Below are 16958 nucleotides of genomic sequence, written 5' to 3'. Positions count from 1 at the left end.
GCAAAACGCATTAAAAACGCGGCAAAAGCGCAATGCAGAAACGCCTCAAACGCAACCTGCACAGGTGTGAACTTCACCTCATGGCTGCAATCTTCTTCCCGAAGACGGTGGACGATTATGTAACCGACATCCAGGAACTCCCCCCCCCCCCCTCCACCCTCCCCGTCTCTTCTACAGAACTTCTCCAAAGAGCCTCGGCTTTATTTTTTCCGCTCCGTCAGCAGGTTTATTTTCTCGCCGTTTCCCTCGGAAATTGTGTTTTCTTGTTTTTGTTTTCTTCCTCGCTTTTTATTTTTTTTTTAAAATCCCGCCCTTTCTTCTCCTCATTTCGTCTCTCCGGCGCTCGGCGCTCATTAAAAATGTTTTGTGCTTTCGTTATTATTTTTTTTATTATTTTATTATTATTAATATCTCGGCTTTCCCCTTTCATTCCCGGATCCTGCGGTCAGATCGCGGCTCCTTGCCTCGCACGGCGAACGCTCGTTACCGAGGCTATCAAGGTTTCTTGGTGCGCAGGCAGGCGCTCGCACGCACGCACACACACAAAAAAAAAAAAGTCAATCAATTATGCATCAAATGGCTTGTGATGCTTTATTTTGTTTTGACTTTGCACCTTAAAAGGGGCCCTTGCCTGCTGGCGACGTCTTTGTACGCGGCTGAATAACAATGCTTAATTGGCGTTGGGGAACGCAAGTTGCAACCCTGGTGTGTTGCCACAAACAATGCGGGGAGAGGGGAAGAGGGATCTCTGCCTCCTGATCTGTCACGGTGCCTCCTCGCACACTCAGACGACGCTCCTCTCACCATTCAGCCTTTCATCCCCCTATAATCTTCTTTTTGTCTGGCGGAACGCGTTATAACGTGACGGGACAAACGCCGAGGAACCGCCGCAACCCCACTGAAGTCATTCATGTAGAAATGGCTGAACGGGTTTGACCCTGAGCTGGTGTTTGGAGGCTGGGGATCGTGAAGTAGTAACGCAGATACACAACCTGATGTTGGTTCTCAAGTGCCTCCCAAGACCGGCAACATGTATGTTATGGAAATTGGTTTATGAATATGTTTTCATGTTTTTAAGGAATGTTATTTTGGGTTATTTGTTAATAAACGGCCAAGCTGGCCAATTTTCTCCAGATTGGGTGTTTGGTCATTTCTTAATTAGTAAAAGTTGGGAAGGGTATCTATGGTGAGATGTAGAAGGACTCGGAGACATATGGGTTACCCTAGTCAAGCATAACTCCCAACTTTTGAACTTCAGAATGAGGGACACTTGAGGGAGGAAGTGCCCTGTGGCGTGCATAACGGGCAGTGGCAAAAATGGGTGTGACCAAGTGGTTAAACAGGTTGGGACTAGGGACAGGAAAATCTGATGGAAATTTTCCAGTTGGAAATTCGGCAAACCCAAACTTAGCGGCACGCCCCATTGAAGTCTATAGTGGGGCGAATACTGCCATTTCTGGCCATTTTTAGGAGCACTGGCCAAACTACTGGGGGGGGGGGGGTTACAGGAGGAGGAGACCCAAAGAGCAGCAAAATCCTTGGAAACAGCGGACATGAAGGAATCTTCCTGCCCTGCTGTTTTTTTTTCGGTTGGGCTGTAGGGCCTTTGGTGGTTGAAGTCTTTGGAGGCGTTAACATTTTCAGAACAGTTCATAACATTGACCCATCCAAGATAAGCCCGAAGCGACAAAAATAAACGAAGGGCTACATGACAAGGGGGACAGGAGATACAAGGCAGGATAGGGTTAAGTCATAGTTGGTCAGAAAGGCGGTCACTTACCGGATTGGGAGTTTGCGGAGAGCAGGTGGAGCTGCTGGGGCAGGGGGGGTTTACACGAAGACCCAAAAGAATGGCAAAATCCTTGGGAGCAGCGGACATGAAGGAATCTTCCCGCTCTGTTTTTGTTCGGGCTCTAGGGCCTTTGGCGGTTGGGGTCTTTGGAGGTGTTAACAGTTCATAGCAGTGACCCATCTAAGGTATGGCGTCCTCTGTTGGATCCCAGTTAGTGGGGTATTATCTGGGAAGTGGTAACCGGTTGGTATCTGCAGAGAAGTGGGTTTGACCCCGAGTCGGTGTTTTGAGGCTGGGGATCGTGAAGTAGTAACGCAGATACACAACCTGATGTTGGTTCTCAAGTGCCTCCCAAGACCGGCAACCTGTATGTTATGGAAATTGGTTTATGAATATGTTTTCTTGTTTTTAAGGAATGTTATTTTGGTTTATCTGTTAATAAAAGGCCAAGCTGGCCAATTTTCTCCAGATTGGGTGTTTGGTCATTTCTCAATTAGTATAAGTTGGGAAGGGTATCTATGGTGAGATGTAGAAGGACTTGGAGGCGTATGGGTTACCTTAGTCAAGCATAACTCCCAACTTTTGAACTTCAGAATGAGGGAATCTTGAAGGAGGAAGTGCCCTGCGGCGTGAGTAATGGGCAATGGCAAAAATGGGTGTGGCCAAGTGGTTACACAGGTTGGAACTAGGGACAGGAAAATCCACCTGGGTTCTGCTGGAAATTTTCCCGTTGGAAATTCGGCAAACCCAAACTTAGCGGCACGCCCCATTGAGGTCTATAGTGGGGCGAATACTGCCATTTCTGGCCATTTTTAGGAGCATTGGGCAAACTACTGGGGGGGTTACAGGAGGAGGAGACCCAAAGAGCAGCAAAATCCTTGGTAGCAGCGGACATGAAGGAATCTTCCCGCCCTGCTGTTTTTTTTTGTTTGGGCTCTAGGGCCTTTGGCGGTTGGAGTCTTTAGAGGTGTTAACATTTTAGGAACAGTTCATAGCAGTGACCCATCCAAGATAAGCCCAAAGCGAAAAAAATAAATGAAGGGCTACATGACAAGGGGGACAGGAGATACAAGGCAGGATAGGGTTAAGTCATAGTTGGTCAGAAAGGCGGTCACTTACCGGCTTGGAAGTTTGCGGAGGTGGAGCTGTTGGGGGGGGTTTACACAAAGAGGAGACCCAAAGAAGGGCAAAATCCTTGGGAGCAGCAGACATGAAGGAATCTTCCCGCTCTGTTTTTGTTTGGGCTCTAGGGCCTTTGGTGGTTGGGGTCTTTGGAGGTGTTAACATTTTCGGAACAGTTCATAGCAGTGACCCATCCAAGGTATGGCGTCCTCTGTTGGATCCCAGTTAATGGAGTATTATCTGGGAAGTGGTAACAGGTTGGTATCTGCAGAGAAGTGGGTTTGACCCCCAAGTCGGTGTTTGGAGGCTGGGGATCGTGAAGTAGTAACGCAGATATACAACCTGATGTTGGTTCTCAAGTGCTTCCCAAGACCGGCAACCTGTATGTTATGGAAATTGGTTTATGAATATGTTTTCTCTTTTTAAGGAATGTTATTTTGGTTTATTTGTTAATAAAAGGCCAAGCTGGCCAATTTTCTCCAGATTGGGTGTTTGGTCATTTCTCAATTAGTATAAGTTGGGAAGGGTATCTATGGTGAGATGTAGAAGGACTCGGAGACATATGGGTTATCCTAGTCAAGCATAACTCCCAACTTTTGAACTTCAGAATGAGGGAATCTTGAGGGAGGAAGTGCCTTGCGTCGTGCGGAAAGGGCCATGGCAAAAATGGGTGTGCTATGCAGAGCCATACAAAGCATCATGCTGGTGCTGACCGGTTATTGTTGACATACAGACCCCTCCTCTGTCACTGTTCCTCGGCGATCGCCGGGTGCCGGCGGGGAATCTCCAGCCGGGACCCTTTGATTGATAGCTTTAGCCACCAATGGCGGCACAGGTAGAGCACGCGTGAGCCCTCTACCTGTGCCGCCATTATATATACGTGATTTTTGCGCAGTCCTACTGCCCTGTAGCAGTAGTTCTGCTATAGGACGGTCGTTAAGCGGTTAAAGGGGAAAAAATGTGGGGGAAAAAATTAGCAAATAAAAAAAATATATATATTATTGCGCATACAATTATGACTACTAATACAACTCAAGTCATATTGTAACTGAACGTTGTTGAAATGACCTTTCCTTCTGCAGTCGCTGTAATTTTCTGGAAAATACAGTATGGCACCCTGGAGGCATTCTGTCTACAGATGGTATACAGTACGCTCCCCCCCCCGCCAGATATGTCATTTCCTGCTTGTGTGATTGGCTCGTTGATTGTTCCAGATGTCTGTACTAAAAGTCAGATTTTGGGCATCCCCTGCCACAGGAATGACATTTTTTTGTGAGATACTCCCAAAGGAAAATCATGCCTGAAGAGATGCAGACCCTGCCACTGTCCTCAGAGCCCTGCAGGTGCAGCAGCTGCTTGGCAATTATAAAACCACCCCCATTAACATTCACTCTGCACATGGACACTGAGCAACAAACGGCTATTTCTTCAGAATAACAAAAGGTAGGAATCTGCAACAAAGTTTGTTACAATCCCTGCAATGTACATCGATCATAAAAAAACTCAGCAATCCAATTTGCTCCTGCAGGGGAAAAAATTCCTTCCTGATCCCCCGAGAGGCAATCGGATATTCCCCGGATCAACTTTCCCTATAAATGTTATATCCAGTTATATTCTGTGTATCCAAGAAAGAATCCAGGACTTTCCTACAGCAATCCACTGAGCTGGCCACAACCAACTCTGGAGGGAGTCTATTCCACATTCTCACCGCTCTCACTGTGAAGAAACCTTTCCGTGTTTGGCCAGTCAAGTTCCACACATGCGTGTGAAGTGGTGACAAACTACCTAAAATTGTCCATAGGTGATCACTTCAGTGTTCATGGTGAATTTTGGCCCCAGAATTATTGTTGTCACCACATGTGTGGTGCAATTGCTTTTTAAGTGTTCTTGTATGGCGACCACTTCCTGTTATCTCACATATAGATTCTTATTATTATAGCCAATTTACCCCCCTAACTCCTCCCACAGTTTTTACACTACATAGACAGTAATACACCGAAACGTGCGGATTGTTCCTGATTGGTGCACTATTACTTTGTGGAACGTTTCGCCGAATGGTTCACGAAATATCGCGATTTTGTGGTGAAATTGGTCCCATAAGAATGAATGGCGGAATATTCAAAACTAGAGTGGGAGCTGACAAATCAGGGCATGATTTCTAAGCTGCCATCACTCCCTCATTTTCAAGCCCACCTACACAAATCTTATATCAAAATGTTCAGCTATCCCGGCTGCCACTAAAAATATCCACGGCTAAGCCATGGTCCTGATAGTTTTTACAATATGACCATTTGTTTGCAACTTCTGCCGCCCATTGACATTCATTGAAACTCCACTCTAGCCACCTCAAATTTGAAGGGCAATTTATAAACTGCGACTGTGCCTTCATTTTTAATATTTCAGAGACATACTATGCAGCAAAATGTAGGTCTGGGTCTTGTGATTCTCACAATATAAAGCTCTTCGGTGTAGGATTTATAATTTTTAAACTACAACCGTTTGTAGATGGCAACCGCCAGTGAAGTGAGCAAGTTGGAGCAGTTTGTTTTTAACCGCTCTTCTCTGCCCTTGCTGTAGAGTGAGTTGCCATAGGAACCCAGGTGTGTGAGCAGGCAGCAGAGTGACAAAAGCTAGAGTGTGAGTTGTAGACTACTGGTGGAGGAAAGAACACTTCACACAATCTCCCCAGAAATTGCAGCTTTTCTAGTTTCATATACAGTATGTGCTGGACCTACATGCATGTTTGCATTTACATGCATGCGCAGGTGGGGGCAGGATTGAATTTACATTTTTAATAATTATTTTATTTGCCTTGTTTAAATTTATTTTTTTACACGTTTTTACATTTTTTAAAGCGGAGCTCCACCCAAAAGGGGAAGTTCCGTTTTAAGGACTGCTCCCCCGCTCCCCATTAAAGATTGGCACCTTTGGGTCCGAATTGGACAGGTACCCGCTGCCACGTCCAGTCCAGTCCGAAACGGAAGGTGTCCTCTCTCCCTGTAGTCTTTTGGGACACGTGACAGGTCCCAGAAAACTACAGGACCATTCATGAAGCACAGCGCTTCTCACGCATGCGCAGTGGGCACCCGGCTGTGAAGCCGCAAGATACCACAGCCGGGTGCCCACACTGAAGATACTGGCCTCCTGGAATACAGGACGGCTGGTGAAACGGGCTGCGGGGGACACACCACGGGACCCCGGGACAGGTAAGTGGCTGTTTTTTAAAAGTCAGCAGCTACAGTTTTTGAACCTTCTGACTTTTATTTTTTGACAGCATGAGTGGAACTCCGCTTTAAAATGTAACTTTATTGCTATGACAAGGGTCACAGGGGTGTCAAATTGGCAGCCCTTCAGCTGCTGCGAAACTACAAGTCCCTCTGCCTTTCAGAGTCACGCTTGTAACTGACAATCTTGGAATGTCTCACGGGACTTGTAGTTTGGCAACAGCTGGAGGGCCACCAATTTGACACCCGTGCAACAGGTCCCCTTGTCATAGCTTTGGACAGTGACAGGTAGTCTTTATAGAGACCCCCAATGTCTCCCCTCCAAAGCAGATAATCAGGTACAGTCCCAAACAGGGACGGACTGACAACTCATGGGGCCCCCGGGCAATAGGGGATCATGGGGCCCCTGTGACCTTGCCCAAACTCAAAAAAAGCCTATGCAAAAGGTACCAGGGGCATCTCATGGGGCCCCCTACTGACCCCGGGCCCTCGGGCAGTGCCTGAGTTTCCAAATGGTCAGTCCACCCCTGGTCCCAAATACCATCCCCCTGAAACAAGATCCCCCTTTCTTTCCAAAGAGAAGACTTTCAGCAAAAGATACAATAAAATAATATAAAAATGGCCCCATTAACATACAAAAAAAAATCAATATACCCACCAAAATGCACATGACCTTCAATGGCCTCCCAGTCTTAAGTCCTTAGGGTTCAATATTGAGTTGGCCCCGCCCTTTCCCCCACACACATGACCTTCAATGGCCCCCCAGTCTTAGTCCGTAGGGTTCAATATTGAGTTGGCCCCGCCCTTTCCACACACATGACCTTTAATGGCTCCCCAGTCTTAGTCCGTAGGGTTCAATATTGAGTTGGCCCCGCCCTTTGCAGCTATAACAGCTTCAACTCTTCTGGGAAGGCCGTCCACAAGGTTTAGGAGGGTGTCTATGGGAAGGTTGGACCATTCTTCCAGAAGCACATTTATCAGGTCAGGCACTGATGTCGGGGGAGGAGGCCTGGCTCACAGTCTCCGCTCTAATTCATCCCAAAGGTGTTCTATGGGGTTGAGGTCAGGACTCTGTGCAGGACAGTCAAGTTCCTCCACCCCAAACTGGCTCCTCCATGTCTTTATGGACCTTGCTTTGTGCACTGGTGGGCAGTCATGTTGGAACAGGAAGGGGCCATCCCCAAACTCTTCCCACAAAGTTGGGAGAATGAAATTGTCCAAAATGTCGCCTTAAGAGTTCCCTTCACTGGAACTAGGGGGCCAAGCCCAACCCCTGAAAAACAACCCCACACCATAATCCCCCTCCACCAAACTTTACACTAGGCACAATGCAGTCAGGCAAGTACCGTTCTCCTGGCCACCGCCAAACCCAGACATGTCCATCGGATTGCCAGATAGAGAAGCGTCACTCCATAGAACACGTCTCCTCTGCTCTAGAGTCCAGTGGCGGCGTGCTTTACACCACGGCATCCGACACTTTGCATTGCACTTGGTGATGGAAGGCTTGGATGCAGCTGCTCGGCCATGGAAACCCATTCCATGAAGCTCTCTACGCACTGTTGTTGGGCTCATCTGAAGGCCACACCAAGTTTGGAGGTCTTTAGCTATTGACTCTGCAGACAGTTGGCGACTTCTGCGCACTGTGAGCTTCAGCATGCGCTGACCCCGCCCTGTCATGTGACGTGGCCTACCACTTGGTAGCTGAGTGGCTGTTGTTCCCAGTTGCTTCCACTTTGTTATAATCCCACTAACAGTTGAGCGTGGAATATTTAGTAGCCAGGAAATGTCACGGATGGACTTATTGCCCAGGTGGCCACCTATCACGGGACCACGCTTGGAGTCACTGAGCTCCTGAGAGCGACCCATTCTTTCACCAATGTTTGTAGAAGCAGTTTGCATGCCTAGGGGCTGGATTGTATACACCTGTGTCCATGGAGGGGATTGGAACACCTGAATCACATGATATGGAGGGGATTGGAACACCTGAATCACATGATTGGAGGGGATTGGAACACCTGAATCACATGATATGGAGGGGATTGGAACACCTGAATCACATGATATGGAGGGGATTGGAACACCTGAATCACATGATATGGAGGGGATTGGAACACCTGAATCACATGATATGGAGGGGATTGGAACACCTGAATCACATGATTGGGAGGGGGCGGGGACAATACTTTTGGCAATATCATGTATTTTGTATATATGACTCTGCACAGTTCCACTTCTCCTGTCCTGGATGCCGGGTGTCATTCTCGGTATCTGTCCTTATTCTGTATGTATGGATATTTTTATTTGTATAAACAAACAAATTACAAGGTAACAAAACTAACCATCATCATAAAAAACACATAAACCAACAATGTAACAACTGCCTACATCTTCACGACAGAAAGTCGACAAATTAAACTAATGAAAGTTCTGCATAGAATTTGATGCTGTAAATAAATTCCTCCCATTTTATATTCCTTTCGGCTCTAAACTCTTTTTATAAATCGGAATCTGAGTCACTCCGCCGACTACCAGTTTCCATATCGGATTCTACAAATACGGGAGCCGGGGGCGGGCGCTTCTTAGTGGGTGGGTCCTCCCCTGAACTAGCTGCAGATTCCCTTTCTACTTCTTCCTCCATTTGGTCCTCTAGATCACAGGAGTTGGCATCTGACTCTGATAGGACATCATACTGGTTGCCGACTGCCATACTACCTTCTGGCGCCCTTCTCACTTTCTTAACGGATTTCTGCACTCGGGTCCATTCACTTTCAGGTTTACGGGTGGCCTTGTCCTTCCTATTCCTTCTCTTCTGCCTGGGAACGTTCTCCACAGAGGCAGGAACTGAAATGGATGGGATGGCCACAGATGGCCGCTGCTCCTCAGTCTGCTGAACACTGCCCTCCTGCCCGAGGCTGGCCCCTTGGACTTCTGGGTTTACCTCCCCCTCAGTTGATATGACCCCATTCATTAAGGCTTCCTCCTCCAGGTGTTCTGCTGCCACCAGAAATTCCTCATCCACTGATTCCTCATCCCTATTGTGGAAGGCAACCGGTCTCTGTGCAAATGGCCAAGCCTACCACATAGATTGCACTTGATGTTCTCACAGGTAGAACTGACATGGCCGACCTCCCCACACAGATTACACTTCATGACAGAGCAGACACTTGCCACATGACCCAACCTACCGCATTTGAAACATAGCCTGGGCTGACCTGCATAGAAGCAAACTCCCCTCTCCCGCCCAATGAAAAAGGAGTTTGGAAGGTGATGGGTGACATTGTTACTCTGCCTCAGCTTGACAAGAACCCTCCAACCTCCAGTCCAGATCCCATCACTGTCCCTAGTTTTGGTCAGATCAGAGACCATCTCACAATGCCTTCTGAGCCAGACTACAATATCCTGGGGGGGCACAGACTCATTCCAGAAAATGATGTTCACGTTTGCTGTGTCAGGTTTGGAGATGGGGATGAAGGTGAAAATCTTCCACCCCTCTTTATCCCGAAACACACTAAAGCCGGCCCAGAACCTGTCCAAGGCAGACATGAGCTTGAAGCTGACATCATACCCCTGTCTGTCAGGGAGGTTGATGACTGCCAAAATATCTGCAGGCACAAACCCCATCTGCTGACACAGCAACTCCCTAACTACAAACCTCCTATCAGGCAGCTCTTCTCTGGAACCCCTATGCTTCAACCTGACCACGTTCCTCCTCTTAAAGGCCTGACCAGTATAACCGGTATTGTTGGAAAAAGAAGGAGCCCCACGGCTCCAGGCATTCCGAGGAGGGACATGGCCAGATGGACCACTATTCCCTTGTGATGCAGGTGGCGACTCAACCAAAGGGGGGAAATCACGGGTGTTATCCTGAACTGACTCCTCCATTGCCACGTTCACAAGGTCCTCAGACTGGTCCTGACCCCATCCAGACATACCTACCTCAGTGTTAATGACATCAGGAACCCCTACATCAATATTAGTGATATCAGCACTGGCCATATCACCACTAGCATCAGCAGCTTCATCTGCATAATTATCAACTACCCCATCCCGAACACCAGTCCCCTCAGCATTGGTTCCATCATGAGAACTGGGGGCAGCAACACCGTCCTCATAGTCCATGTGCTGGGAGTCCATCATGTCGCTTCTCTGGGTTTCCTGCACTATGAAAGTCTGCTGGGTGAAGCTGACGCTACCGCTGTCCTCCAGAGCTGGAGTCTGTCTTTCAGAAGGCACATTTGCTGGTAGCGTGCCTTGGATCAGTTCCCCGGAGTCTGACTCTGAAGAAGACTCCATCCTAACACTTAATTGTGCCCCAACCCAATCACAATCCCGATACACCTCCCCCCCTGGTCCCAGTTCTTCCAGAACAGCATCAATGTTCCTCGATATACCGGCCAGTTCAATGCCCAGGGCGTTAAGCTCGCTGTCATGTAGGACTTCATTCCCGGGGTCGGCAGCCTTGAGTCTGTAGATGGAGTCAATCCTTTTCTGGGTCGAAGCCTTAGCTTTCCTCAAGGTCTTCATTCTCTTCTCCAGAGCAGGAATCCTGTCAGCCAGGCGCAGCACAGGTGACTTTAACACTTTCTGCTTCCTATCCGCAGGACGCTTGAAATTCTGATCCCCATCAGCGGTACTGGGTGAAGGGTCTCTGCTGGATGTAGTAGGACTCTCCGGGCCAGACTGTGGAGGCTTATTGGCTCCATCATCTTTCTTCTGCCGGGACCTGGGGCGTAATGATCGTTCCTGGCCACTGCCCACCACTACACACTGCTGTAAGTTCTCCTTCAGAGTTTTCTGCTCCAACGTAGTCCTTGCAGATCTGCGCGGAGTACTGGGAGTGACAGTTGTCTCTGCTCCGCTCTGAACTGTATGGGCCCCGCTCTCAACGGCCTGTGCTGGACTCTGTGCGGCATGGGCTCCACTCTTCTGGGCTTGCTTTGTTTGCAATGGCTGACTGCCTTTTGTTGCTACTCCAGAGCTGGTAGTGTGCTGGGTGATAGTGTCACTTTCCTGAGCCATATGGACTGTGTGATCACCACTCTGCACGGCATGGACTTTGCACTGTATGGTATGGGCTCTACTCTGCTGGACTTGCTTTTGTTGCAATGACTGACTGCCTTGATTTACAGTTCCAGAACTTGAAGCATGCCGGGTGACAACCTTACATTCCTGAGCTGCATGGACTGTATGGGTTCCGCTCTGCACGGCATGGGCCCCACTCTGCTGGGCTTGTGGTGCCTGTAATGGCTGACCGCATGGAGTTAGGCCTCCATGACTTGGACTGTGCAGGGTGATAACATTACATTGCTGTTTAAACAGAATTGACTGAGCTCTGCTCTGCTGGTCTTGCTGCGACTTTAATGGCTGACTGCCTTGAGTTGCACTTCCAGAGCTTGGAGTGCGCTGGGTGACAACATTACTGTTTAGGCTGAACTGGATGGGCCCCGCTCTGCACGGCATGGGCTCCGCTCTGCTGGGCTTTCAGTAATTGCGATGGCTGACTGCCTTGCATTGCTCCTCCAGAGCTTGGAGTGCTCTGGGTGACACCCTTACATGGCTGTTTTGACTGAAACGGATGGGCCCCGCTCTGCACGGCATGGGCCCCGCTCTACACGGCATGGGTTTTGCTCTGCTGGGCTTGCGGTGCCTGTAATGGTGGACTGCCCGGAGTTGGACCTCCAAGGCTTGGACTAGGCTGGGTAACAACATCACATTGCTGGACAGACTGAACTTTCCTCTGCTTGGCTTGTTGTGCCTGTAATGGTGGACTGCCTTGGGTTGCTCCTCCAGAACTTGGAGTGTGCTTGGTGACAGCCTTACATTGCTGTTTAGACTGAACTAGATGGGCCCCGCTCTGCACGGCATGGGCTCCGCTCTGCACGGCTTGGGCCTGCTGTGGTTGCAATGGCTGACTGCCTTGAGCTGCTCCTCCAGAGCTTGGAGTTTGCTTGGTGACAACATTACATTGCTGTTTGGACTGAACTGACTGGGCCCTTCTCTGCTGGGCATGCTCTGGCTGCAATGGCGGACTGCCATGTGCTGCACTTCCAGAACTCACACTTTGCTGAGAGACATTATCACACTGCTGGACTGACTTCATCTTCTCTGTATTACCAGAACTTCTCACACTGGACTTTCCATCACCAACATTCCCCCATCTACTCACAGTCTCTGCCATTTGCTTTCCATTCACCAAACTCTGTCTTCCAGCTTCACCACCAACCACAGCTTCACCTCCATGAGCAGGCCGAGAAGCCTGGGACTCTCCTAGGAGGTGTCCCAGCCCAGGGCAGCCCAACCCTGGGGTTGTACCAGACATCAGAGGAGGTCAGCACCACACAGCCTGCAGCTGCTCCACAGGAAACCACACCCTCTGCACAGTCCCACTTCTCCTGTCCCGGATGCCGGGTGTCATTCTCGGTATCTGTCCTTATTCTGTATGTATGGACTCTGCACAGTCCCACTTCTCCTGTCCCGGATGCCGGGTGTCATTCTCGGTATCTGTCCCCGTTCTGTATGTATGGATATTTTTATTTGTATAAACAAACAAATTACAAGGTAACAAAACTGTAACCATCATCATAAAAAACACATAAACCAACAATGTAACAAATGCCTACATCTTCACGACAGAAAGTCAACAAATTAAACTAATGAAAGTTCTGCATAGAATTTGATGCTGTAAATAAATTCCTCCCATTTTATATTCCTTTCGGCTCTAAACTCTTCTTATAAATCGGAATCTGAGTCACTCCGCCGACTACCAGTTTCCATATCGGATTCTACAAATACGGGAGCAGGGGGCGGGCGCTTCTTAGTGGGCGGGTCCTCCCCTGAACTAGCTGCAGATTCCCTTTCTACTTCTTCCTCCATTTGGTCCTCTAGATCACAGGAGTCGGCATCTGACTCTGATAGGACATCATACTGGTTGCTGACTGCCATACTACCTTCTGGCACCCTTCTCACCTTCTTAGCGGATTTCTGCGCTCGGGTCCATTCACTTTCAGGTTTACGGGTGGCCTTGTCCTTCCTATTCCTTCTCTTCTGCCTGGGAATGTTCTCCACAGAGGCAGGAACTGAAATGGATGGGATGGCCACAGATGGCCGCTGCTCCTCAGTCTGCTGAACACTGCCCTCCTGCCCGAGGCTGGCCCCTTGGACTTCTGGGTTTACCTCCCCCTCAGTTGATATCACCCCATTCATTAAGGCTTCCTCCTCCAGGTGTTCTGCTACCACCAGAAATTCCTCATCCACTGATTCCTCATCCCTATTGTGGAAAGCCACCGGGCAATCTCTGTGCAAATGGCCAAGCCTACCACATAGATTGCACTTGATGTTCTCACAGGTAGAACTGACATGGCCGACCTCCCCACACAGATTACACTTCATAATAGAGCAGACACTCGCCACATGACCCGACCTACCGCATTTGAAACATAGCCTGGGCTGACCTGCATAGAAGCAAACTCCCCTCTCCCGCCCAATGAAAAAGGAGTTTGGAAGGTGATGGGTGACATTGTTACTCTGCCTCAGCTTGACAAGAACCCTCCAACCTCCAGTCCAGATCCCATCACTGTCCCTAGTTTTGGTCAGATCAGAGACCATCTCACAATGCCTTCTGAGCCAGACTACAATATCCTGGGGGGGCACAGACTCATTCCAGAAAATGATGTTCACGTTTGCTGTGTCAGGTTTGGAGATGGGGATGAAGGTGAAAATCTTCCACCCCTCTTTATCCCGAAACCCACTAAAGCCGGCCCAGAACCTGTCCAAGGCAGACATGAGCTTAAAGCTGACATCATACCCCTGTCTGTCAGGGAGGTTGATGACTGCCAAAATATCTGCGGGCGCAAACCCCATCTGCTGACACAGCAACTCCCTAACTACAAACCTCCTATCAGGGAGCTCTTCTCTGGAACCCCTATGCTTCAACCTGACCACGTTCCTCCTCTTGAAGGCCTGACCAGTATAACCGGTATTGTTGGAAAAAGAAGGAGCCCCACGGCTCCAGGCATTCCGAGGAGGGACATGGCCAGATGGACCACTATTCCCTTCTGATGCAGGTGGCGACTCAACCAAAGGGGGGAAATCACGGGTGTTATCCTGAACTGACTCCTCCATCGCCACATTCACAGGGTCCTCAGACTGGTCCTGACCCCATCCAGACATACCTACCTCAGTGTTAATGACATCAGGAACCCCTACATCAATATTAGTGATATCCGCACTGGCCACATCACCACTAGCATCAGCATAATTATCAACTACCCCATCCCGAACACCAGTCCCCTCAGCATTGGTTCCACCATGAGAACCGGGGGGAGCAACACCGTCCTCATAGTCCATGTGCTGGGAGTCCATGTCGCTTCTCTGGGTTTCCTGCACTATGAAAGTCTGCTGGGTGAAGCTGACGCTACCGCTGTCCTCCAGAGCTGGAGTCTGTCTTTCAGAAGGCACATTTGCTGGTAGCGTGCCTTGGATCAGTTCCCCGGAGTCCGACTCTGAAGAAGACTCCATCTTTACACTTAATTGTGCCCCAACCCAATCGCAATCCCGATACACCTCCCCCCCTGGTCCCAGTTCTTCCAGAACAGCATCAATGTTCCTCGATATACCGGCCAGTTCAATGCCCAGGGCGTTAAGCTCGCTGTCATGTAGGACTTCATTCCCGGGGTCGGCAGCCTTGAGTCTGTAGATGGAGTCAATCCTTTTCTGGGTCGAAGCCTTAGCTTTCCTCAAGGTCTTCATTCTCTTCTCCAGATCAGGAATCCTGTCAGCCAGGCGCAGCACAGGTGACTTTAACACTTTCTGCTTCCTATCCGCAGGACGCTTGAAATTCTGATCCCCATCAGCGGTACTGGGTGAAGGGTCTCTGCTGGATGTAGAAGGACTCTCCAGGCCAGACTGTGGAGGCTTATTGGCTCCATCATCTTTCTTCTGCCGGGACCTGGGGCGTAATGAGCGTTCCTGGCCACTGCCCACCATTACACACTGCTGTAAGTTCTCCTTCAGAGTTTTCTGCTCCAACGTAGTCCTTGCAGATCTGCGCGGAGTACTGGGAGCGACAGGTGTCTCTGCTCCACTCTGAACTGTATGGGCCCCGCTCTGAACGGCCTGTGCTGGGCTCTGAGCGGCATGGGCTCCACTCTTCTGGGCTTGCTTTGTTTGCAATGGCTGACTGCCTTTTGTTGCTACTCCAGAGCCGGTAGTGTGCTGGGTGATAGTGTCACTTTCCTGAGCCATATGGACTGTGTGATCACCACTCTGCACGGCATGGACTTTGCACTGTATGGCATGGGCTCTACTCTGCTGGACTTGCTTTTGTTGCAATGACTGACTGCCTTGATTTACAGTTCCAGAACTTGAAGCATGCCGGGTGACAACCTTACATTCCTGAGCTGCATGGACTGTATGGGTTCCGCTCTGCACGGCATAAGCCCCACTCTGCTGGGCTTGTGGTGCCTGTAATGGCTGACCGCATGGAGTTAGACCTCCATGACTTGGACTGTGCAGGGTGACAACATTACATTGCTGTTTAAACAGAATTGACTGAGCTCTGCTCTGCTGGTCTTGCTGCGACTGTAATGGCTGACTGCCTTGGGTTGCACTTCCAGAGCTTGGAGTGCGCTGGGTGACAACATTACATTGCTGTTTAGGCTGAACTGGATGGGCCCCGCTCTGCACGGCATGGGCCCCGCTCTGCACGGCATGGGTTTTGCTATGCTGGGCTTGCGGTGCCTGTAATGGTGGACTGCCCGGAGTTGGACCTCCAAGGCTTGGACTAGGCTGGGTAACAACATCACATTGCTGGACAGACTGAACTTTCCTCTGCTTGGCTTGTTGTGCCTGTAATGGCAGACTGTCTTGGGTTGCTCCTCCAGAACTTGGAGTTTGCTTGGTGACAGCCTTACATTGCTGTTTAGACTGAACTAGATGGGCCCCGCTCTGCACGGCGTGGGCCCCGCTCTGCACGGCTTGGGCCTGCTGTGGTTGCAATGGCTGACTGCCTTGAGCTGCTCCTCCAGAGCTTGGAGTTTGCTTGGTGACAACATTACTTTGCTGTTTGGACTGAACTGACTGGGCCCTTCTCTGCTGGGCATGCTGTGGCTGCAATGGCGGACTGCCATGTGCTGCACTTCCAGAACTGACATTTTGCTGAGAGACATTATCACCCTGCTGGACTGACTTCATCTTCTCTGTATTACCAGAACTTCTCACACTGGACTTTCCATCACCAACATTCCCACATCTACTCACAGTCTCTGCCATTTGCTTTCCATTCACTGAACTCCGTCCTCCCGCTTCACCACCAACCACAGCTTCACCTCCATGAGCAGGCCGAGAAGCCTGGGACTCTCCTGGGAGGCGCCCCAGCCCAACCCTGGGCTTGTATCAGACATCAGAGGAGGTCAGCACCACACAGCCTGCAGCTGCTCCACAGGAAACCACACCCTCTGCACAGTCCCACTTCTCCTGTCCCGGATGCCGGGTGTCATTCTCGGTATCTGTCCTTATTCTGTATGTATGGACTCTGCACAGTCCCACTTCTCCTGTCCCGGATGCCGGGTGTCATTCTCGGTATCTGTCCCCGTTCTGTATGTATGGACTCTGCACAGTCCCACTTCTCCTGTCCTGGATGCCGGGTGTCATTCTCGGTATCTGTCCTTATTCTGTATGTATGGACTCTGCACAGTCCCACTTCTCCTGTCCTGGATGCCGGGTGTCATTCTCGGTATCTGTCCTTATTCTGTATGTATGGACTCTGCACAGTCCCACTTCTCCTGTCCTGGATGCCGGGTGTCATTCTCGGTATCTGTCCT

At 49.7% G+C, this 16958-nt stretch overlaps 1 protein-coding gene across 1 annotated transcript; it reads right to left on the bottom strand.

Moving 5' to 3' along the window:
- Positions 1-12675: 12675 nt before the first annotated feature.
- On the bottom strand, positions 12676-14353 carry LOC149435149 (uncharacterized). Its single transcript, XM_089662974.1, has one exon. The coding sequence runs from the start codon at positions 14305-14307 to the stop codon at positions 12868-12870; it is 1440 nt and encodes a 479-aa protein (XP_089519100.1). The 5' UTR covers positions 14308-14353; the 3' UTR covers positions 12676-12867.
- Between the last annotated feature and the right edge of the window lie 2605 nt (positions 14354-16958).

The sequence above is a fragment of the Staurois parvus genome, unplaced genomic scaffold, assembly GCF_062004578.1.
Source record: "Staurois parvus isolate SC_StPar_1 unplaced genomic scaffold, SC_StPar_1.0 ptg001596l, whole genome shotgun sequence".
NCBI lineage: Eukaryota > Metazoa > Chordata > Amphibia > Anura > Ranidae > Staurois > Staurois parvus.
The sequence above is the reverse complement of the archived record's forward strand: the minus strand, read 5'-3'. Positions and strand labels throughout refer to the sequence as shown.

What these genes read in the sequence shown, in the direction of transcription:
- LOC149435149 (XM_089662974.1), bottom strand. Translation starts at nt 14,307, where the DNA reads ATGTCTGGATGGGGTCAGGACCAGTCTGAGGACCCTGTGAATGTGGCG.